General features: G+C 40.3%; 1 protein-coding gene across 3 annotated transcripts in view; it reads right to left on the bottom strand.

Moving 5' to 3' along the window:
• Positions 1–25,741, bottom strand: part of LOC134349462 (progesterone receptor-like) — a 342,340-nt gene that overhangs the window by 77,287 nt on the left and 239,312 nt on the right. For all 3 annotated transcript variants that reach the window (XM_063053804.1, XM_063053805.1, XM_063053806.1), the window contains one exon: positions 16,427–16,571. In XM_063053804.1, the coding sequence (XP_062909874.1) occupies positions 16,427–16,571 (145 nt within the window). The remainder of the gene's footprint in view (positions 1–16,426; positions 16,572–25,741) is intronic.

Raw genomic sequence — 25,741 nt, 5'->3', positions numbered from 1 at the left:
GTTTGCCAATGAAACCTATAGATGATTTAATGCAGATATGGCCCTTGTGCCCAAACAACAACTCCCAGTGTATCACACACAGAATTAGCAGTTGCTTGGCTAAGCATAGATTGATTAAAGATAGCACTGATTTATTAAAGGAAAATCATATAACCATATAACCATGTAACAATTACAGCACGGAAGCAGGCCATCTCGACCCTTCTAGTCCGTGCCAAACTCTTACTGTCACCTAGTCCCACTGACTTGCACTCAGCCCTTAACCCTCCATTCTTTTCCTGTCCATTTAGCTATCCTATTTAAATTTAAATGACAACATTGAACCTGTCTCAACCACTTCTGCTGGAAGCTCGTTCCACACAGCTACCACTCTCTGAGTAACGAAGTTCCCCCTCATGTTACCCCTAAACTTTTGCCCTTTAACTCTCAACTCATGTCCTCTTGTTTGAATCTCCCCCACTCTCAATGGAAAAAGCCTATCCACGTCAACTCTATCTATGCCCCACATAATTTTAAATACCTCTATCAAGTCTCCCCTCAACCTTCTACGCTCCAAAGAATAAAGACCCAACTTGTTCAATCTTTCTCTGTAACTTAGGTGCTGAAACCCAGGTAACATTCTAGTAAATCTTTTCTGTACTCTCACAATTTTGTTGACATCTTTCCTATAATTCGGTGACCAGAACTGTAAACAATACTCCAAATTTGGCCTTACCAATGCCTTGTACAATTTCAACATTACATCCCAACTCCTATACTCAATGCTCTGATTTATAAAGGCCAGCATACCAACAGCTTTCTTCACCACCCTATCCACATGAGATTCCACCTTCAGGGAACTATGCACCATTATTCCTAGATCCCTCTGTTCTACTGCACTCTTCAATGCCCTACCATTTAGATTATGAGGACACGCAGTCCTCTTTTATTGTCATTTACTATGTATGTCCTATAATGCAACACACATCAAAGTTGCTGGTGAATGCAGCAGGCCAGGCAGCATCTCTAGGAAGAGGTACAGTCGACGTTTCAGGCCGAGACAAGGGTCTCAGCCTGAAACGTCGACTGTACCTCTTCCTAGACAAGGATCTCGGACCGAAACGTGGACTATACCTCCTCCTAGAGATGCTGCCTGATTGCTGCGTTCACCAGCAACTTTGATGTGTGTTGCTTGAATTTCCAGCATCTGCAGAATTCCTCGTGTTTGCATTTTTAAATGTCCTATATTGGTTAGTCCTACCAAAATGTAGCACCTCACATTTATCAGCATTAAACTCCATCTGCCATCTTTCAGTCTACTCTTCCAACTGACCTAAATCTCTCTGCAAGCTTTGAAAACCTACTTCATTATCCACAACTCCACCTATCTTAGTATCATCTGCATACTTACTAATCCAATTTACCATCCCATCATCCAGATCATTAATATATATGACAAACAACATTGGACCCAGTACAGATCCCTGAGGCACACCACTAGTCACTGGCCTCCAATCTGACAAACAGTTACCCAGCACTACTCTCTGGCGTCTCCCATCCAGCCACTGCTGAATCCATTTTACTACTTCAATATTAATACCTAACGATTGAACCTTCCTAACTAACCTTCTGTGTGGAACCTTGTTAAAGGCCTTACTGAAGTCCATATAGACAATATCCACCGCTTTACCCTCGTCAACTTTCCTAGTAACCTCTTCAAAAAATTCAATAAGATTTGTCAAACATGACTTTCCACGGACAAATCCATGTTGACTGTTCCTAATCAGACCCTGTCTATCCAGATAATTATATATACCATCTCTAAGAATACTTTCCATCAATTTACCCACCACTGACATCAAACTCATTGGCTTATAATTGCTGGGTTTACTCTTAGAACCCTTTTTAAACAATGGAACAACATGAGCAATACGCCAAACCTTCGGCACCATCCCCGTTTCTAATGCCATTTGAAATATTTCTGTCAGAGCCACTGCTATTTCCACACTAACTTCCCTCACGGTCCTAGGGAATATCCTGTCAGGACCCGGAGACTTATCCACTTTTATATTCCTTAAAAGCAGCAGTACTTCCTCTTCTTTAATCATCATAGTTTCTACAACTACCATACTTGTTTCCCTTAGCTTACACAATTCAATATCCTTCTCCTTCGTGAATACCGAAGAACAGAAATTGTTCAAAATCTCCCCCATCTCTTTTGGTTCCACACATAGCCATCCACCCTGATTCCCTAAGGGACCAATTTTATCCCTCACTATCCTTTTGCTATTAATATAACTGTAGGAACCCTTTGGATTTATTTTCACCTTACTTGCCAAAGCAACCTCATATCTTCTTTTAGCTTTTCTGATTTCTTTCTTAAGTTTCTTTTTACATTCTTTATATTCCTCGAGCACCTCATTTACTCCAAGCTGCCTATATTTATTGTAGATCTCTCTCTTTTTTCAAACAAAGTTTCCAATATCCCTTGAAAACCATGGCTCTCTCAAACTTTTAACCTTACCCTTCAACCTAAAAGGAACATAGAGATTCTGTACCCTCAAAATTTCACCTTTAAATGACCTCCATTTCTCTATTACATCCTTCCCATAAAACAAATTGTCTCAATCCACTCTTACTGAATCCTTTCACATCTCCTCAAAGTTAGCCTTTCTCCAATTTAAAATCTCAACCCTGCGTCCAGTCTTATCCTTCTCCATAATTATATTGAAACTAATGGCATTGTGATCACTGGACCCGAAGTGCTCCCCAACACATACTTCTGTCACCTGACCTTTCTCATTCCCTAACAGGAGATCCAACACTGCCCCTTCTCTAGTTGGTACCTCTATGTATTTCTGCAAAAAATTATCTTGCACACATTTTACAAACTCCAAACCATCCAGCCCTTTTACAGAATGGGTTTCCTAGTCTCTGTGTGGAAAATTAAAATCTCCCACAATCACAACTTTGTGCTTACTACAAATATCTGCTATCTCCTTACAAATTTGCTCCTCCAATTCTTGCTCCCCATTAGGTGGTCTATAACACACCCCTATAAGCATTACTACACCTTTCCCATTCCTTAATTCCACCCAAATAGCCTCCCTAGACGAGTCCTCTAATCTATCCTGCTAAAGCACCACTGTAATATTTTCTCTGACAAGCAATGCAACACCTCCCCCTCTGCCCCTCTTATTCCATCACACCTGAAGCAATGAAATCCAGGAATATTTAGTTGCCAATCACACCCCTCCTGCAACCATGTTTCACTAATAGCTACAACATCATATTTCCAGCTATCAGTCCATGCTCTAAGCTCATCCACCTTTCTTACAATGCTCCTAGCATTAAAATAGATGCATTTAAGAAACTCTCTACCTCTTACTCTCTGTTTATCCCTAATGGTGCAAACAACTTTGTTATCTTTTTCTTCCTTCTCCCCTACATCTTCAGTCTGAGTGCTCCCATTCTCTGTCCCCTGCCTATCCTCCCTCACACACTGTCTACTAGCTTTCTCTATTTGTGAACTAACCTCTCTCCTAGTCTCTTCAATTTGATTCCCACCCTCCAACCATTCTAGTTTAAAGTCTCCCCAATAGCCTTCACAAATCTCCCCGCCAGGATATTGGTCCCCCTAGGATTCAAGTACAACCTGTCCTTTTTGTACGGGTCACACCTGCATCAAAAGAGGTCCCAATGATCCAGAAACTTGAATCCCTGCCCTCTGCTCCAATCCCTCAGTCACACATTTATCCTCCACCTCATTCCATTCCTACTCTCACTGTTGCGTGGCACAGGCAGTAATCCCGAGATTACTACCTTTGCAGTCCTTCTTCTCAACTCCCTTCCTAACTCCCTATATTCTCCCTTCACGGCCTCTTCCCTTTTCCTACCAATGTCATTGGTACCTATATGTACCACGACCTCTGGCTCCTCACCCTCCCACTTCAGGATATCTTGGATGCGATCAGAAACATCCCGGACACTGGCACCAGGGATGTAAACTACTATCCGGGTCTCCTGAATGAGTCCACAGAATCGCCTATCTGACCCCCTAACGATAGTATTACTACTGCCCTCCTCTTCCTTTCCCTACCCTTCTGAGCTACAGGGCCGGAGTCTGTGCCGGAGGCACGGCCACTGTTGCTTCCCCCAGGTAAACAGTCCCCCCCAACAGTACTCAAACAGGAATACATATTGTCAAGGGGCACAGCCACTGGGGTACTCTCTAGTACCTGACACTTCCCGTTTCCCCCTCCTCACCGTGACCCACTTGTCTGCCTCCCGTGGCACTGGTGTAACCACCTGCCTGTAACTCCTCTTTATCAACTCCTCACTCTCTCTGACCAGATGAAGGTCATCGCGCTGCAGCTCCAGTTCCCTAACATGGCCCCTTAGGAGCTGCAGCTCAGCGCACCTAGTGCAGATGTGGATGTCCAGGAGGCTAGGAGACTCTGGGACCTCCCACATCCGACACCGAGAACAACAAGCTGCCCTCGCACTCATACTTCCCCCTTTCCTCAAATAACAGGAAAAATTGAAAACCAAACCTACTTTACCTCACTCGTTTCCGCCTAAGCCCGTTGAGCCAAAGCCCTTAAGCCTTCACTCTGCTCCTGGCTCACTTGTAGACTTTTCATTTCTGAATCCTCTTACTATTTTCTAAGTATTGTCAGCCTATTCTTTTCTTGTAAGAAATGTACTGAAAGTAGAGAAGGTGTCTCTATCTGGACATCATTTATTTCGGTCAATCACATCAATCAAAAGTCTTTATCTCATTGTTATTCGCAGCATTGCTTTGTGTAGTCTTTGACAAAATAATTTTCGTGCAAAAATGTACAAATTACTTTGCATTTGGATCTCTTCCGGGGAAAGTATGACATGTTCACAAAGGATGGATTACTCTTGAACACATGGGGGATAGGTATCCTCATGGGCAGATTTGCTGGAGCTGTTGGAGAGGGTGTAAAGTAATTTGGCAGGAGGATGGGAATGGGAGTGATAGGGCAGGTGATGGGGCAGTTGGAATACAAGTAGATGCAATGTGTGGAAGGATAGATGGATGATAGGGCAAAATTCCAGAATAAATAAAAAGACTAAAAGTTTAGAAAGGGAACAGAATTTAAGTTCTGGTAGCATGGGAGCAAAATTGAAAAGGATGATGAATGCAAGACTGACGGTTATGAGAATGATTCTGGGAATGTACGTGTTAACATTTGAGGAGCATTTGTTGTCTTATGGCCTGTACTCACTGTAGTTTAGAAAAATGAGGGGCGGTTCTCATTGAAACCTCTCGAATATTGAAAGGACTAGATAGAGTGGACATAGAGAGGTTGCTTCCTATTGTGGGGGAGTCTAGAATCAGAAGGTACAACCTCAGAGTACAAGGCTGTCCCTTCAGAACAGAAATGAGGAGGAATTTCATTAGCCCGTGGTTGGTGAATCTATGGAATTCATTGCCACGGATGGCTATGGAGGCCAAACATTCAGTACATTAAAAAGAAGGTTGATAGTGTCTTAATTAGTAAGGACATCAAAGGTTACAGGGAGAAAGCAGGAGAATGGTGTGGAGAGGGATAATACATCAGCCGTAGTGAAATGGTGGAACCAAATGGCAAAATGCTGTTCCTATGTCTTATGGTCTTATGGTCTTATAATAAGATGACATGCACCATATAAAAGCATTATCTTTCATCTGCTAATTGCTTTTGTGCAGCTTATTCAACATTACCAGGCACTTATCAGAATCATAGCCAGATAGACCGTTTTGCCCTTGGTACCTGTTCATTAACCTTCTCCCATGATGCAAATGGTCCCAAGTCACTGGGCATCTCACTAATATAGCATGCTTTCTTATTCATAACGAGAGTACAGCACTACTAGATCCAGCAAAATGTTTTTTTTCTCTGTTAGGAAGAGTGATAACTCAACATGGAAAAATGAATAAAAGCTGTATGTCCTGAAAATTTGAAATAAAACATCAAAATTCCTCATCTAGGCCCTTTGTCTTGATGCAGGGTCTCAGCCTGAAATGTCAGTTCTTTATTCTCCTCCATAAATGCTGCCTGACCTGCTGAGTATCTCCAGCACTTTGAGCGTTTTACTCTGGATTTCCAGCACCTGTGGAACTTCTTGTGTTCTGGTCTGCTGAATGTTAGGCATCCCAGACATCTTAACAATGTCCACTTGTCAAATTTCTGTGTGCTTTGCTTTTTGCTTTTTGTCTTGCTTGAAGCTAAAAGAGTATCAAAAAGCAGAAAGGAATACTTTGCATGAATAAACACTTAACGGGCTTCCAGGTATTGATTTTAACTGATGTTTCAATGACAAACTCTGTATTGTCATCAGGGATGATGCCTGGGCATGTCTAGTCTAGAGCTGTCCAGTGGTATTTATATAGTCCACATCCAATCAGTTTTCCACTCTCCCAGCTTGTTTATGATCAAATTCCAGTTTTTACTAACAGCGAATCTTCCATCTTCGTTAAAATTCTTTTCCTCTAGTTTTATTTCAATAGTTTCCTTTAGCAGGTGGTCCCAAAAGCCATTAGCATTAGTTAGATTTTTCCGGGTAACCCAGATGGATACACCTCCTGTGCTCCTTGATGCGAGTTTTCACCATGCATCACACCTGGCTGATATACGCTGCCTCGCATTCACAGGGAATCCTGTAAATGCCAGCCATTCTGAGTCCCAGTTCATCTTTGACTTAAGCTGTGATTTGAGCTTCTTTATGGGTTCCTAGATGATATTAATCTGATATTTCTTCAGGATCCCAGCGATCCTCCCAGAAACCATGGAAATATAGGGAAGACAGGCAGTAGCAACGGGTTCCTCCTTGTTGTTAGGTTTTTTAATTTTTTTTCATCAGCCCTTTTAAGGGCCTTATTAATTAACTTCACCTTGTAGCCGTTCTGTAGGAACAATGTGCATAATTGTCTTGTTTCCTCATGGAGACACTCTGATTCTGAAATAGTTTTTGCACGGTTAAACAAAGCAGAATGAACCGCTCCATGTTGGGAGGTAAGATGGGGGCTGTTACAGAGGAAGTACATTGATATAAGGGTGTGTTCAAAAAAACAAAATAAAACAATAGTACCCTTATCAAACCTTGAACCCGGAGGACATAATGGTCAATTTCCATTTGGTGTCCCTGTTCACAAGACTTCCCATTAAGGATCAGCTTAGTCCTTCTGTGTTCAAGGTTTGATAATGGTACCATTGACATTTTTGAACACACTCTTACATCACCTCTCTCTATAAGGGGAATTACAATGATCAAATGGGTGGAGTGGCCATTGTCACTGGCTATTGCTAATTTCTACATGGAGAACTTTAAGGAGAGGGCTCTGAGATCATTGCCCTCACGCCCCAAATGCTTCTTCAGATATGTCGATGACACCTTCATAGTGTGGGCCCATGGAGTCCAACAGTTCCATGACCATCTGAACAGTATACATACAAACATTCAATTTACGATGAAGATGGAGAAGAATGGTTGCCTCCCATTCCTGGACATTCTAATACAACCAAATTTAGAAGGTAGCCTCAGACATGGTGTCTATGGGAAAACCACTCACACTGACTTCTACCTCAACAATAACAGCCACTGTCATGCCTCCCAACATTGAGTGGTTCTCCCATCACTACCGCCTGTCTTCCCTATATTTCCATGGTTTCTGGAAGGATCACCAGGATCCTGAAGAAATACCAGTTTAGTACCATCCCCAAACCCGTAAGGAAGCTGAAATCCCGGGTTATGCGGGTGAAATGTGACTTGGGACTCCATATGGCTGGCATTCACAGGATTCACTGTGAATGCGGAGCAGCGTATATCTGCATGGTAGAAACCCGCATCAAAGAGCACAGGAGGTGTGTCTATTTGGGTTACCCAGAGAAATTGGTGGTAACAGAGCGTATAGGATTGACTTCAAAGGCACAAATCTACTGTGCCAATAGCTTTGGGGACTACCTGGTGAAGGAAGCCATTTAAATAAAACCAGAGGAAAAGGATTTTAACAAAGACGAAGGTCTCACTTTAAGTAAGAACTGGAATTCGATTGTAAACAAGGTGGAGAGTGGAAAACTGATTGGATGAGGACTAACCAATCAGGAGGGATGGATGATGGGTGTATAAATACCACTGTATCGGACATGCCCAGGCATCTTCCCTGAAGAAGATGGCAGAGTTTGTCATCAAAATGTTAGTTAAAATCAATACCTATACTCGGCTGGAAGCTCGAGAAGAGTTTATTCGTCATATACGCTGAGAAAGCACTAGATCCTTCTTGAATACTTTGCATGTTGATGACCTGACTACTAGTGACCTAGTTCAAATTCCCAGTTGATGCAATTTCACCTGGAAATAGAAAGAATTAAGTTTAAGGAGGCCCAAATGATTTTAGACAATTAAATTATTTCAAATTCAGGATTATTTTACTTTAAACCACATGGTAGCAAAAACTATGCTGGACCCCTCCATTTGATCAATTTAAGCAGGACAAGTAGAATGGTAGATCTGGTTTACATGAACTCTGGTAAAGCTTTTGACAAGGTCCCACATGGTAGGCTGGTCCGGAAAGTTAAGGCATGTTGGTGAAGTGGATCAAAAATTGGCTTGGAGATAAGATGCAGAGGATAGTAGTTAATGGAGTGTTTTCTACCTGGAAGTCTGTTACAAGTTGCATGTCAGAGAGATTTGTACTGAGACCTTTGTTGTTTGTTACAGGAGTTACTTGGATGAGAATGTAAGAGATTTGGTTCATAACGTCGCAAAAAATTGCTAAGATCGTGAATAGTGAAGAAAGTTGCCTGAGGGAATTTAGAAATTTGGGTGGGATCACAGCATATGGAAAATGTTTTCACAGAAGTTGTTGCATTGTTAAATATTTAATCTTGATGGTCTCATTACATGGTGGTTAGATTGGTAGATTGCACAGACTGGATGTGTAAGATTCTGTTAGGATTCGAAATTCTACTGAGTTAAGGGCATTTTTGACACATCAATGAGTGCAACTGCAGATGAAAACCATAAATATTGGTAACAAAAACATAAAAAATACTGGAAATACTCAGCAGACCAGGCAACAGTTGAAAAGGAATACGGTTGATATTTTGGGGCTGTGACCCTTTGCCAATAACGGCATAGGGAAATACATCAGGTTTGAAGTAAGAGAGAAAATGCGGGAATGATGTATAGGTTGAGTTAAAATGCAATGATGTGGGCAGTTACCAGATACCAGTTTCCCTACTCTGTAATGTGTAACAGGAAACTGCTTACTATGGCTGAGTAACGTAATTCAATGAAATAAACTTCCTGGGTCCTGCTTTACTGTAGAAATACAGCTAACAGCCACCCAAGGGAAATACTTAGAAAAGGTTACTGCCCTCTGAGGTAAACTTTGCAGACGTTTCTTTAATACCATAAGATTCATCTTAGTTTATGGTGTAGTAATAATGAGTTATAAAATTAGTACTGTGGTACACTAGGAGAGAAAGTGGTCAGGAGGATTATTGAAAAAAAATGCCAGCTCTATCCCCATTATCTGTTGCAGTTTTGTGCTGGATGTCTGTGCCTATGTCATAACAGAATCATTAACTTATCAACATAACATAAATAATTTAGCATGAGTTTGGTCTTGCTTCATGTTTGCTTGCTCCCAATTTGTGTGTTAAACTTTATTAGCAACTTGTGTAATGGCTTCTCTGCAGCTATTTATTTACAATTATGTACTGTATCTCATGGAGACAGAGAGGTTTTGTTATATAATTCTAAAATTATTGTTAATATACTCAGGGACCACTTTATTAGGTACCTTCTGTACCTAATAAAGTAGCTATTGGGTTTATGTTCATGGTCTTCTGTTGATGTAGCCCATCCACTTCAAGGTTCAACACATTTTGCACTCAGAAATGCTCTTCTGTGCGCCACTGTTGGAATGCATGGTTAATTTAGTTACTTCCCCCTTCATGCCAGCTTGAACAAATCTAGCATTTTCCTCTGACCTCTCTCATTCTCATGTCATTTTCACCCACAGAACAGACACTCACTGGATTTTTTTTGTTTGTTTATGCACCATTATCTGTAAATTCTAAAGTTTTATGTGCATGAAAATTCCAGGAGTTAAGCAGTTTCTGAGATACTCAAATCACTCCATCTGGCACCAACAATCATTCAATGTTTAAAGTCACTTAGATCACATTTCTTCCCCATTCTGATGTTTAAAGTAGCCACTGCTTGTAATTCAGGTTTATTTTATTCTTTGAAAAAGGAAAATTTATGTGTTTCTCGGAAATTCTGAAAAAATCATAGCAGAGGAAATGGGAAAAAATGCTTCTATACATCAGCATGTCCTTCTGTAACTGTCAGAGAATGAATCCCTCTGCAGGAGACCAGATTAAATATTCTTTTCACCTTCAGCAATGATATCCAAAGTTAATGTGTAATATTATTACTACTGGGTTGTGAGGGCAATGCTGTCCTCAAATATTAATTCCAAGACAACAATATTAATTTAGATTTTATATATACAATATCAATGAGTTAACTGGTGAATCATTCAGGATGATCAGCAGGTTCCTTTCATTCCCAACTAATCAGCTTTAGATCGGTGGTCCCCAATCACCGGGCCGCGAGGAAATGATATGATTTGGTGATATGAAACGATATGAGTCAGCTGCATCCTTCCTCATTCCCTGTCATGCACTGTTGAACTTGAACACACCCCACCCCTGTTGGCTGGTCCGCAAGAATATTGTCAATATTAAACCAGTCCATGGTGCAAAAAAGGTTGGGGACCCCTGCTTTAGATAACTTTTAAATATACTGTATATGTGGTCTCTATCAGCTAGAATTTACCCAGCTGAAGCCCACTTTGGATCTTCTTTTGCTGAGACAAATAAAATGTACTGAAAGAAGCATAAGATAGTGAAGGAGATTAGTGTAAATGAGTAATACATAAAAAAATAACAGGTTTATAGACAACAATTTGTGATACCTCTTAATCCATCCAAGGGGTTTGACTCTCATTTGTTACCCGTTTCCTTTATTTTGTCTATTTTCCTTCATTTTGGAAAAGCTGGTAATTTTGTTCAGACAACACACATCAAAGTTGCTGGTGAACGCAGCAGGCCAAGCAGCATCTGTAGGAAGAGGTGCAGTCGACGTTTCAGGCCGAGACCCTTTGTCAGGACTAACTGAAGGAAGAGTGAGTAAGGGATTTGAAAGTTGGAGGGGGAGGGGGAGATCCAAAATGATAGGAGAAGACAGGAGGGGGAGGGATAGAGCCAAGAGCTGGACAAGTGATAGGCAAAAGGGGATATGAGAGGATCATGGGACAAGAGGTCTGGGAAGAAAGACAAGGAGGAGGGGGGGACCCAGAGGATGGGCAAGAGGTATATTCAGAGGGACAGAGGGAGAAAAAGGAGAGTGAGAGAAATAATGTGTGCATAAAAATGAGTAACAGATGGGGTACGAGGGGAGGTGGGGCCTTAGCGGAAGTTAGTGAAGTTGATGTTGTTCATTTTTTTCATTTTGTTTTGTTCAGAGATAGTTTTGGCCTTTCAATCATTTAACTTCTCCAAGCAACTTAAGGTGAATGCTTTATTCAAACTTCCAAAGTACTGTTTGTGTGTGGCTCAAAGCGAATAGAAAACAATTTCAATAACATCGTTGCTTCTCTATACCATCTGTATGATATCCCCACATAAACTGTCCCTGGTTGTCTGCCAGCCCGGATTACATTTCCTGTTTGGAAAATACCAGGTTAGTAGATTCCTGGCACACAAGAGGTTTTCCAAGACACAGAATCGGCTCCATCTGAGATCCTGCAACTGCCAATGCCACCCTCAAAGATTCTGAAGTGCTTATAAGTTTTTCCTGATATCAAAAATACTTAGCAATATGATCCAGGTATAAAAAAGAACAAATATTATTTATAAATTAACATGTACTAAAACAGTAATAATAAATTAAACAGAAAATATTGTGAGCATCACTGTGTCATGATTGAAAGATCATAATTGGAAGTTTAACATCAAAGGATACACACTGCATCAAAAAGCCAGACAGGTAGGCAGAGGGGTTGGTCTGGCTCCATTGGAAAAATATGAAATCATTTAATTAGAAAGAGGTGACATGAAATCGGAATTTGCAGAATCCTTGTGGGCAGAGTTAAGAAACTGCAAGGGTAAAGAGACCCTGAAGAAGTTACATACAGGCCTGTGAACAACAGCCAGGATGAGTGCTACAAATTACAATGGGAAATAGAAAAAGTATATAAAGAGGGCAATATTCTAATAGTCATGGGGGATTTCAATATGCAGATAGATTGGGAAAATCTGGTTGGTGTTGGACCCCGAGAGAGAGAATTTCTAGAAGGCTTATAAGATAGTTTTTTAGAGCAGCTTGTGGTTGAGCCCACTAGGGGATCCGTGATTCTGGATTGAGTATTGTGCAGTGAACCAGATTTAATTCGGGAGATTAGGGTAAAGGAACCCTTAGGAGGCAGTGATCATAATATGATGGAATTCACCCTGCAACTTGTGAGGGAGAATCTAAAGTCAGATGTGTCAGTTTTACAGTGGAGTAAAGGGAATTACAGAAGCATGAGAGAGGAGCTGGCTAAATTTGATTGGAAGAGTACACTTGAGGGATGATGGCAGAGCAGCACTGGCTGGAGTTTCTGGGAGTAATTGGGAAGGTGCAGGATAGATACACCCCAAAGAAGAAGTATTCTGAAGGCAGGATGATGCAACTGTGGCTGACAAGGGAAGTCGAAGAGAGGGCATATACTGTAATAGAGCAAAAATTAGTGGGAAGTTAGAAGGTTGTGAAACCTTTAAATACCAACAGAAAAAAGCCATAAGGAGAGTAGTAACATAGCAAATAACATCCACGTGGATACAAAAGTTTTTTTCCAGATATATAAAGAGTAAAAGAAAGGTGAAAGTAGATCGTAGACAACTGGAAAATGACACTGGAGAGGTTGTAATGGGGGCCAAGGAAATGTCAGTTGAACACAGTAAGTATCTTGCATCAGTCTCCACTGTGGAAGACTGTAGTGGTATGCCAGAAATTCGAAAGTGTCAGAGGGCAGAAGAAAATGCAGTTACTGTCACTATGTTCTCCTGGAAACTGAAAAGTCTGAAGGTAGATAAGTCACCTGGACCAGACTGACCACCCCACTGGGATCTGAAAGAGGCAGCTTGAGACATTGTGGAAGCATTAGTAATGATCCTTCAAGAAACGTTAGATTCTGGAATGGTTTCAGGGAACTGGACAATTGCAAATGTGACTCCACTCTTTAATGAGACAGGGAGGCAGAAAAAAGTAAATTATAGGCCAGTTAGCCAGACCTCAGTGCATGGGAAGGTTTCGGATTTGATTGTTAAGGATGTAGTTTTGGAGTACTTGGAGGCGGATGATAAAATAGACTGAAGTCAGCATGGACTTAAAGGACTTAAAGATTTAAAGGTAAATCTTGCCTAATAAATCTGTTGGAATTACTTGAGATAGTAACAAACAGTATAGACAAAGGTGAATCAGTGTATGTTGTGTACTTGAATTTTCAGAAGGCCTTTGACAAGGTGCCACTCATGAGGTTGCTTAACGTAGCGATCTCCAACCACCAGGCCGCGGACTGGTACTGGGCCGCAAAGCATGTGCTACCGGGCCGTGAGGAAACGATATGAGTCAGCTGCACCTTTCCTCATTCCCTGTCACGCACTGTTGAACTTAAATATAAGGTTGCCAACTGTCCCGTATTTGCCAGGACATCCCGTATATTGGGCTAAATTGGTTTGTTCCATATGGGACTGCCCTTGTCCCGTATTTCCCCCACTAAGGTAGAGCGTTCCTATGAAACCTTTCGTGCTGAAATGGCGTAAAGCAAAGAAGCAACTACCATTAATTTATATGGGAAAAATCTTTGAGCGCTCCCAGACCCAAAAAATAACCTACCAAATCATACCAAATAACACATAAAATCTAAAATAACACTAACATATAGTAAAAGCAGGAATGATATGATAAATACACAGCCTATATTAAGTAGAAATAATGTATGTACAGTGTAGTTGGGAAGATTAAGCCAAAAATGATTTGTGGAAAAAAATATCAGCACATACACACATGCGCACTTCACATATGCACAAGTCACGCATGCGCACACAAGTGCCCGCACAAGGCTTCATGGTCATGGTAGTCTTTCTCGGGGTAAACCCAAGTGTCCCATATTTGACTGCTACTCTTGTCCGTTGGCAACCCTACACCCTCCCCCCCCCCCCCCCCCCACGGTCGACCAGTCCACAAGAATATTGTCAATATTAAACCGGTCTGCGGTGCAAAGAAGGTTGGGGACCCCTCGCTTAACGAGATAAGAGCCTGAGGAAAGATAATAGCACGGATGGAGCTTTGACGAGGAAGTCTGCAGATGCTGGAATTTCAAACAACACACATCAAAGTTGCTGGTGAACGCAGCAGGCCAGGCCGAGATCCTTCGTCAGGACTAACTGAAAGAAGAGCTAGTAAGAGATTTAAAAGTGGGAGGGGGAGGGGGAGATCTGAAATGATAGGAGAAGACAGGAGGGGGAGGGATGGAGCCAAGAGCTGGACAGTTGATTGGCAAAAGGGATATGAGAGGATCATGGGACAGGAGGCCTAGGAAGAAGGAAAGGGGGGAGGGGGGAAGCCCAGAGGATGGGCAAGGAGTATAGTGAGAGCGACAGAGGGAGAAAAAGGAGAGAGAGAAAAAGAATGTGTGTATATAAATAAATAACAGATGGGGTATGAGGGGGAGGTAGTGCATTAGTGGAAGTTTGAGAAGTCAATGTTCATGCCATCAGGTTGGAGGCTACCCAGACTGAATATAAGGTGTTGTTCCTCCAACCTGAGTGTGGCTTCATGTTTACAGTAGAGGAGGCCGTGGATAGACATATCAGAATGGGAATGGGATGTGGAATTAAAATGTGTGGCCACTGGGAGATCCTGTTTTCTCTGGACCTTTGGCTGATTGGTAGGAGGCTAAGAGTGGGGATAAAAGGAGCCTTCTCTGGTTGGCTGCTGGTGACAGTAGTTTTCCATAAGGGTCAGTGTTGGGACCACTTCTTTTTACATTGTATGTCAATGATTTGGATGAAGGTAACGGGGGAGGGTGGGGCTGCAAAAGCACTTTGACAGATTAGGAAAATGGGCAAAGAAGTGGCAAATGGAATACAGTGTCTGGAAGTGCATGGTCATGCAGTTTGATCGAAAGAATAAAAGCATAGACTATTTTCTAACTGAGCAGAAAATTCAAAAATCTGAGGTGTGAAGGTAATTGGAAGTACTTGTGCTAGAATCCCTAAAGGTTAATTTGCAGGTTGAGTCAGTGGTGAGGAAGGCAAATGCAATGCTAGCATTCATTTTGAGAGAACTGGAATATAAAAGTAAGGATGTAATGCTGGGGCTTTATAAGTCACTAGTGAGGCCTCACTTGGAGTATTCTGAGCAATTTTGGGCTGCTTATTTAAGAAAGGAGGTGCTGAGATTGGAGAAAGTTCAGAGGAGGTTCATGAGACTGATTCCAGGAATTATTCCGGGCTTATCATATGATGAGGTATTGATGTCTCTGGGCTTTTATTCACTGAAATTTAGAAAAATGAAGGGGGATCGCATTGAACATTGAAAGGCCTAGATAGGGTGGATGTGGAGAGGATGTTTCCTGTGTTGCCTGTGTTTCCTGAATCCAGGACCAGAGGCCACAGCCTCAGAATACAGGGGCGTCCATTTAGATAGAATGGAAATTAGGCGCAATTTCTTCGGCCAGAAGTTGGTGAATCTGCGGAATTTATTGCCAAGGATGGCTATGGAGGCCAGGTGATTGGGTGTATTTAAAGCAGAGGTTGATAGATTCTTGATTGGTCAAGGTATGAAAAGTTACGCGGAGAAGGCAGGAGATAGGGATTGAGAGAGAAATCGTTCAGTCATGATGAAATGGCAGAGTTGGCTTGATGGGCCGAATAGCCTAATTTGCTCCTAAGTCTTATGGCCATATAAAATAAAGAAAAATATTTCTAAGTACTTACCCGAGCTTTGCTTCTACCAAAAGGGTAACAGTACCTTTTAAATGAATGGAGCTACCTTCCTCAAATCAACCCGCCCTCCCTAGATCAGACGCAAGGTGCCTTCAGTTCCATTGTGCAGCACATCTGTGTTCCACTCAGCAGGACCTCAGATGTACTAAAATCTAATCTGAAGCTTGAGTCAGAATTCCACAATTACCCATAAAAATGCAAAATTTCATCACAATCTGAACCAGGAATGGGTTCATTAGAAGTTGGCTCAACTTAGTCAATAATGACCAGACTATTACTTCAGACTTCAAATCATAACCTGTTTTGAATGTGCAAACCATGACACCAAATTTGTATAAATTTAGGGAAAACAAAAGGATGCATTTACTCACTCATTAAAAATCAGATCTGGAGCAAAGTACAGCATTTTTCCTTTGACGTGCTTATATGACCGCCATCCCATTGCAAATACCATCAAACCCATCCATGAGTACTGAATAAGGGTCATTTGGTCATCTATATGCAAATTCCGAAATCCTGTAAGCACATAAGGCAATATTAAAAAGAAATGTTCTTGTTGCTAGCACTATTGACAGGAATGTACAGTAGGTAGAGTTTAAAAAAACATACACTTGTTTTTAGAGCCAATAAATCATCACACTTTACCACTCCTCTGTGGGTAATTTATTAAAACCGATGGTTTACTCACCTGCAATTTAGAGTGACTTAATTTAACTTGATAAAAGTCCCATTGATCTGAAGCCTTTACTTCTAAAGGCTGAAATTATGGCTCTGATAATTTTCAAAAAATTTCCACCATTTTTCCTCACCAGTCAGTCATCTAATAATGATTATTTAAACTTATCAAAAATAGCATAGTCAGTTGTTATTGTTGCAATAAGCAAGCTTTACCCTTTGTGCCATCTCGGGTTTGGAAGCAGAAAGATGTAGTGTTTCTTGTCCAACTGATTTCAAATAGTTCCACTGCAGAAAGGCCATGGTTTATTGGAAATTCCCTCATTTTAGTGAGGGTTATATACTCAAGAGTTATTGCTATGCTTTATTTCCAATTACTAAATGCCACTTTCTTCCACAATTTTAAACACAGTGGATTCATCAGGACCAGTACATTTTGGTCCAATTAAGCGGCTGCCCCAATTAACAGAATATTCATGGAAATGGCTTAGAAAAGGTATAAAAAAGACAAACCACTATTTAACTGAGTAACTAATTATGTATTTCAATGAAATACAGAACAAATTAGAACTCTACCAAAACTACTACAGTACTATAAAACTGTGTATTGGTTCCTATATTTACTGAAGGAAGAATTCCTCCGGTGTATGCTGCCACGTTCTTTTGATTGACTGTAAGTGAACAAAGTCAGCACGGAAACCTAGTACAAATAACGGAGTGCCTTCAAACAATGTTTTTGATGATTGTATCCTCCAATCTTCTTTTTCATTGTAACATGCAAAATGCTTGCTGATACCTTCAAATTTTTTGTAGTTCCTAACTTATTGAAGCAGTGAAATAATTTCATTTTCATTCCTTGCACTGTCTGGCATCTCCAAGACTAAATGCTTGAAACAAGAGTGAGCAAAACAGTACTGAATTGTCTTACTGCTGATTTTCTTGCCAACAATGTGTGACAAAAATCACTGCTTTTTGAAAACAAGCACACGAATGTGACACTATATAAAACACTGCTCGCTCTAAGCACAGTGTAGTGTCTAACAGCCACACGATGTGCATGCAACTGATGCTAGTTAGAAACTGTTTGACAGCAGCCTCCTGTCCCAATACAGTGGCACAGTGTTTCAAATAAGCAAAGGGAATCTCGGCTATTTTCTTGATTTGTTTTTGTTCTTTAAGAGTTGTCCCAAATAAGAGGCTGCCCTGATTAACCAATGGCTCAATTAACTGGAATCAACAGTATTAATTACATATTAAGACGTGGAGAGAACTGCATTGGCACTGACCTGGTACTTAGATGGAATCCTTGCGGAATATAGATCCATGCAAGATGTTAGAAGGGATATAAAGAACACTAATGTTGATTAATTAATATTTTTGTTGAAATTTTTGCAGGAAGTGACATATAATAATGGGAAATGTGACATAGCAGTAACTCTAAGTACACAATCTTTACTAATATGAGGGACCCTAAATAAAATCGAGCAGCAATGCATCTTTACAGTGGTATATAACATGAGGTATAGGGTAACAAGAAACTGTGGGATGACATGGAGATTACAGGTTGTATCTTTACAGTACATTGGTATCTTAATCACAATAGAGCGTGCAGTTACTGGGCAAATAAAATATTTTGTTCTTTTTGCAGAATTCAGCTTTTTTAACCACATGGCAAGAAAATCAACCTAACCATATTTTGTTTCAAAATATGAGAATAACGGTAAGGAAAAAGTCCCTTGCATTGAGTTTTTTTTTCTCTCTCTCTCTCTGTGACATACAGACTGCTTCTAAATGACTCCAAGCTCTTTATCGGAGCTTAAATCAGCATATCAGTATAATTGATTCCCATCCACTCTATATTAGAAATATGCTCTTCCAAGTGTTGTAATTGGTCTCAGAAGGGAATCACAAAATTGCACTTAAAAGGTGAGCAAAGAGCAGAGAGAAATGCAGAATGCCAATAGCAGAGGGTTAGCATCATAAATGACCTCAGATATCTTTTCAGTTAGATTGTAAAAGCCAGCCTTTCAAACTAAGAAAAACTATCTACAGAATTTATTTAAACGCATGCCACAAGGTGATCACTATACTGTGACGAAGACTTCGACCCAGTTAATTCACCAGATGCATCTTGAACACAGTAGGTGACTTCAACAAATAGTATCTACCTCAGAGATCCAACAGGTACAAAGTAGGGCTCTAAGATAGTCCCTGTAATCACTCTTAAGCCTGAAGGGCCAAAGGGCCTGTTTCTGTGCTGTAGTTTCTATGGTTTCTATGGTTTCTATTTATACTTCTGCGTTAACTGGACGCCGTAACCTATGCAAGTGGCCTATGTGCGTTGTGAGCATTTATACTTTTGCGTTGGTGTGTCTGCGTCGCTCTGCAATTCGCGCAAGTCACGCATGCACACTCACCTGCCCGCACAAGGCTTCATGGTCATGGTAGTCTTTCTTGGGGTAAACAAGACGCGAGTGCCTTTTTTTTGTAAAAGCGAAATGCCTCCTCCATAATTTTGGAGCTCTGTAAAGCTTTATGGAAAGCATTGAAGCCCGAGTTCCTTACCTGCCCTTCAGTCGCCCAATGGGAAGCTATTACAGCGTAGGATGAAATGAGATGCTACCAAGTGGACCAATCACAGCTGTTGCATTCTGCGTTGCTGCGACGCACGGTTACATTTTGGGAGAGGTGCGCGTCGCAGCAACGCAGGCTCTCGTGTAAGGTTCAGCGTTGGCTTTGCGTAGGGTTTGCGGCGACACAGTACTTACGGCGACGTGTTGACGCAGAAGTATAAATCAGGCTTTACTGCTACTAATGAGGTGTTAAGATTCATTACTGCTGGTGCGATTATATTCACATTTAATTCACTGGGGAATAGGATGCAGATGGGCCCATTGCACTATAATAATACAACCTTTACTAGATCCACATCTTTCAATGTTTATTGTTCCTCTTTAGTTATTTCCGTTATGCCTTTGCTCAGAGAAATAATGCACAGCATTTGGTATACCACCATTTTTAAAACTCTTTCTGATGCATATTGCAAAGTCTTCCACAAATTTGAAATATCACCTGGATATATAAAGAGGAGGCCTAATGCATCTCCTGACATAACCACTTGCTTTCTTACAGTGCTGAAGGCATATACAGGTAAAGTATAATAATTGTGCTCATTTTGGGTTTATTCTCATCTTGTTCTACTACGTGTATCATAAATTGAATAGAAAGGCAGTTGCTTTGCGCGTAGAAAGATCAAAAAGTTTTAATACAAATGAGCATCAAATTTGCTTCAGGTGGTGTTGATTGTGAGATGAATCTTCTTTCAACAGCATCACTATTACCATTCAATTAAACATGCAAGTAAGCTTTGGATTTAATGTCATATCCAACAATGGTATTGCCAACAAATTGACACTGCTATTCTTTGTTGTGCACTGAAACGTTAACATTCCATTCAGAATAATATAAATCTGCACTCAAAGCATCATGTGCTTTGATAGCAGCATATTTTCAATGTCAATAAATGAGCACATCCACAGACTGGATTCTCACAATGAATGGACGAGTATCAAGACCATACGTTATGAAACATATGAAATGGCCTTTGACACCATTCTCATATAGGGTCCAACTCTGAACACACTGATGAATGACATGCCTGTGAAGCTCAAAATTCTGACATTATTGGGGCTCATATGTCGAATGGAGATGCTGTGGAAGAACCCCGGGGAAAAGAAATGGGGCTTAGAGAGAACTTAACAAGGAGAGCTTTCCCCTACCCATAGTGTTCCTTTGGCTTCTTTTTGTTTGGAACTGAATCAGGCAGTGGCACAAAAGTGCAAATAAAAGCCCTAAACTCCTGTAATAAGGTACCTCCATTGACATTGGCCACAAGTATGATCCAATGTCATATGATACGATGCCAGTAATTCCATACCTTTTGTCATATGATTAGCAGTCAGAATATCAAACTTAAGAAATACCTCCAATCAAAGTATGCAAACTAAATTTAATGCATACAAGACAAAGATACTCTAAGAACAGCTCCTTCTCTGAGGTCTGTAAGATATTAATCCTCCACAAAGAATTAATATTTCAGGTATCCTGACCTGACAGCATCCACCATGCTTTGGACAGTATATTATCTACAAATGGAGCTACTACTCCTTTCTCAGAAAAAGACCGAGAGATGGCAACATATTGGAAAACAGAACAGAGAATTAACTGGAAGCATTTCCTAATGGGAGGCTACCAGAATTAGTCACATTTCCAGGTAAGGATTATTAAAAGGGAGGAATAGATCACAAAATTCAGCTAATTCTGGAACATCTCTATCGTCTGATTTACTGCATCTGCAAAGGCTGTTTTAAAAACAAGGAAGCCTGCAATTATTGAGAACCTTGTGCATGGTCATTAGAAACTCTTAATTTGCACAGTGGACTGAGACACAATAATTAAGGAGAATGATAGTGTAGAAATTTCTACACGCCAGGCAACTTACACGCATTGCTTTGTAATGCTGTGGTTCCGATGATCTCTGTGACAGAAGCACTACACCCAGATTTACAGAGAGCCAAACATGAACAAAATACGAAGCTGTGCATTAAAGGGAAACCAACAAAAATTAAATCTGAGTAGCATTTAATTAGCTTTCAACAAGATCTCAATATAATGAAACTGAAAGAAGCTTTAAATTTTGACTACGTTTGCAATTCCTCCATATATTTGAAATAAGTCCTCTAAACAAATGACACATTCCTAATTTTTGTAACACAGAAGGTTCTGGAAGAAATCAGTGGGTTCAGACAAAAAGTCTTGCCCAAAAAGTGTCAGCTGTCCAAGAGTTATTGGTAATTTAACTTTTTAGTTCATGAGCAGTAATCTGGTACAGCAGATCTATGGAAACAATTTCAGCTGTTGAAGATTATGGGCTTGTCAGATTATGGGCCTTCAGCTGAAGGTGAAAATTTTCCATGGATACTTGGAGGTCAGTGAGGATCAATGCAGTCACCAATGAAAATCTGAAACTAGGAGAACTTGAAACTCAATAAACATTCGTGCTGGGGCTAATCCCACCAAAATCTCTATTTTCCAAATTAAAACAAGCTTGACAGAACCATACATTCAAAGAGGGTAAATTAAGCCTTAAAATAGGCTCAGTTATCAAAAAGGATGAAAAGAAAATGTATCCTGCACCAGAAGAACAACAAATAGCTTGAATCACAACTCAAGAGTTTCTATAGTTTGGAGCATACGCACATTAGTTTCCAAACTGAGTGCCTGTTGACTCTTCTCATAATGCAGTCCTCATTTTTAACTGTGAAATGGCTAGGCTATTATCTTGCTTGGACCTATTAAATCAATTTGCATTCATATTTCGATTAATTCCGACATATGTCTGTTTCTGGCAAAATGCATTATTGAGATGAAGCTCCAATCAAGGTAACTTTACAAAAAGACTTCAAAATCGTATCGGGTCAAAGTAGTATAGTTTCATTTGGTGCTGCATATGCATTATAGCCATAACATTGCTTTTAATAAATTTTTGAATCTTGTCCCTTCATTGTGACAGCAACCTGAAAATTAATTAGCTGAGCTTTTAGCACAGACAGAAGACTGGGATATTCCTCCTAACTTCTAGCAGTTCAGGATAAGAGACCAATTGAAGTGGGCTGACAACTCTTCTTGCATAATAATTGAGATTAAGCCCTGTATTTGTGCTTTCATTCCAGTGCAGCATGTGGACACTCTGTTGAGTTTGCTGATTCATCTAGTTTTTCCTATTACATGACGTATTGTCTTACTATTGCTTCAATCTTTTTAGATGCGCACTACATACTTGCTGCTCTTTGACAAGGTTGAAGCTTTTCTCTTCTGTGAGGTTGGTATATTTTTATATCTCCGGTACATTTTGGAGAAAGAAGGACTAATGTTAGTGAAACATGGAATACAAAGGTTCCATCATACCAGGCAGAGGAAAAGATATCATCATTTCTTTAACAACAGGAATTCTGCAGATGCTGGAATCAAGCAACACACATGAAAGTTGCTGGTGAACGCAGCAGGCCAGGCAGCATCTGTAGGAAGAGGTGCAGTCGACGTTTCAGGCCGAGACCCTTCGTCAGGACTAACTGAAGGAAGAGTTAGTAAGAGATTTGAAAGTGGGAGGGGGAGGGGGAGATCCTAAATGGTTTTGTGCAGTTCTCTCTGGCAGAACTCTGAATATTTAGCATTACTAACTTGCTAAATGAAACAGAAAATTTTGTATATTCACAGTCACTGGAAATAACAATGAAAACAGAATTGTGCAGGGCTCAGTTAACCTCATGGTCAAATTCCAGTTGTGTGTATTTATTGGATGAAGCTCTATAAAAACAGCACAATTTCACTTTTTGGCTTATTGCATGGCATCAATTTCATTTCACTCTGAGAACAAGCTGGTGAAGATTTTTTTTTACAGTCATCATGTTAGACAACTGCAGATTGCTGTTTTATGGTGCTTCTCCATCCTTATCGGAAAAGTCTTCTATTGTAGTCAATCCAATGACAGAAAGATACAAGAGCTTTCAAAGAAAGCACATCAGAAGATCTGGAAAAAGCACACATTACTATTGCTGATGAAGATGGCTACAATGAACTAGTAACAGGAAAAATGGAGAACCAATAAGCACGGTCTTCAATGCAGTTGTCACTTTCAGCTTTCCAATCCTCCTTGTGTGGAAATGAAATATCTACAGATGTCAGAATTCTGATATAAAACTAGAATGTGCTTGAAATTTACAGCAGGTCAGGACATACCCATAGAAAGGGAAAAAAAGAACTTCAACGAACAAAGGATCTTTCATCTGAACTGTTATCTGTTTCTCTTTCCACAGATGCTGCCTGAACTGCTGAGATTTCCAGCATTTTCTCATTTTACATTATAACATCTTATATGCTTATTTTCCTCATAGCTCCCTGCTGTGTTGAAATTATGACTCATTACACCATCTTTACTTTTCAGAAGGGCTCAAATTGTGGAATGATAGTACAATTAGATTGACTCCTGATCTCACAACCTAGATTGTTATGATCTTTTATTTATTGAGATACCATGTGGAATAGGGCCCTTTGAGCCACACTGCCCGGCAATCCCCTGACTTAACCCTAGCCTAATCACAGGACAATTTACAATGACCAATTAACCTACTAACTTGTATGTCTTTGGACTGTGGGAGGAAACCGAAGCACCCGGAGGAAACCCATGTGGCTAAAGAAAGGAATGTACAAAGTCCTTACAGGCAGTAGTGGGGAACTCACTATTACTTACCTGCCTGCACTTTCTCTGTAGCTGTCACACTTTATTCTGCATTGTTATTTTTTTTAACTTGTTCTACCTCAAAGCTCTGTGCAATGATTTGATTGGTATGAATAGCACACAAGACAAGGTTTTCACTGTATCTCGGTACACGTGACAGTAATAAATGAATTCCAGTTCCAATTCGAACTCATTATTGCTGGCAGGCCTCTTTGAAGCCCACAGAGTAATGGCTTTTTAAACAACTGTTCAACATTAATTGGTTACAATTTTTAATTAACTTGGTCTTCTTTAATGTCTTCAGTTTTGATGGTTTTACCTTCATTATGACATTGCCACATTAATAATTCCTTAAGAGAATAATTACTTTGAATTAATTCTCTAGTTATGACATGCTAATTGCATATTTGTATATTAATATGCTTCCAAGTGTTTTATATCTATATTTTAACATATGGATAAGATATCCTGATTTGATGTTAACAGAAAATACCACCTGTCTGTAAAGAAAATGGATCATGAGTACATTTTTTGATCTATATTTGGGTTCAGAATTAGTAATGTGGTGTGTATCTACTGCAAAATATCTTCCCTCAGTAGTCAATACCTCTAAAACTGTTAACATAAAGATGTCATTTTATATATCCCTCAAAGTGGAAGTTAAACACTTCCATTTTATTGAACAAATCGCACCACTGTGAATTGGAAACCTATTATTCATTCGGCCTGGTTCCAGCAATGTTAATAAAGAATGAAAATATCAGATTGTTAAGTGACAGTGATGATAAATTCATGTCAAGAATGAGCAGGGCAACCACTTCAGCCAAGTAACTGAGCCAGATTCTGCTGGAGCTCACCTTCACAGTGTAGTTGCTCCTCCCCATCACATCTTCCTGCTACCAAATCTGACACGGGACTGCTTCGACTAATTTTATGGGATTGTTTTGCTCCTCATTACCCCAACATGCACTACGAAGCAGGGAACAGCCTGTCAGAGATGGTTAGACCACAGAGAGTGCATCTAGATCTCTTGCCCGTGAACCACCCTGCTGGTCTTCTTACAGCTGGTGCTGTCAAAGCTCTTTGCATTGACTTCAAAAGATTGGAGTGGTCTGGAACTTGTTGAAAAAAAATATTGCTATCAACATTACAAAGGCATAAACCTTCAATGAGCAGTAAACACCTTGAACGCCATCGTGAGACTCTCCCCTCGGCCTTTCTCTATCTCATTCACGTGTAGCCTGATGCTGCATAGTGTTGAACAGTAACAGAGGATGTCAGCCAAGTGCATCTGAACTGCCTGAGCATGGAACTATGTAGCCTTCCCTACCTTTGTATTGCATAGTTGTTGTTTGGGATAAAGATTGTAAGAAGAGGAAGAAGAGAAGATTAGTAAGTGCACGAGAGAACGCAATCCAATTGTTTGTTGATACCACTAAAGTCAAGACCAATTCTAGTTGTTACCTTCTGCAATAAAAGGACTGATGTTGAAGACAAGGCATGCATGGCTGTTTAATGGTCTAGTTTGTGTTTTTGGACGTAGGGATAAAAAATAGTTAAATGGATTAATGGAGTCTAAGAGAACATTGCGTAATTGAAATCATTGCAGGTAATCAATTTGTGATGTTCTTCTCATGTTTGTGTTTGATTCCCGCTCCTCTTCCAACAGGCTCTGTCTTCCCGGGCTTGCATTTCTAGCACAGGCTACCATGCA

Source organism: Mobula hypostoma, chromosome 7, assembly GCF_963921235.1.
Source record: "Mobula hypostoma chromosome 7, sMobHyp1.1, whole genome shotgun sequence".
Classification (NCBI taxonomy): domain Eukaryota; kingdom Metazoa; phylum Chordata; class Chondrichthyes; order Myliobatiformes; family Myliobatidae; genus Mobula; species Mobula hypostoma.
The sequence above is the reverse complement of the archived record's forward strand: the minus strand, read 5'-3'. Positions and strand labels throughout refer to the sequence as shown.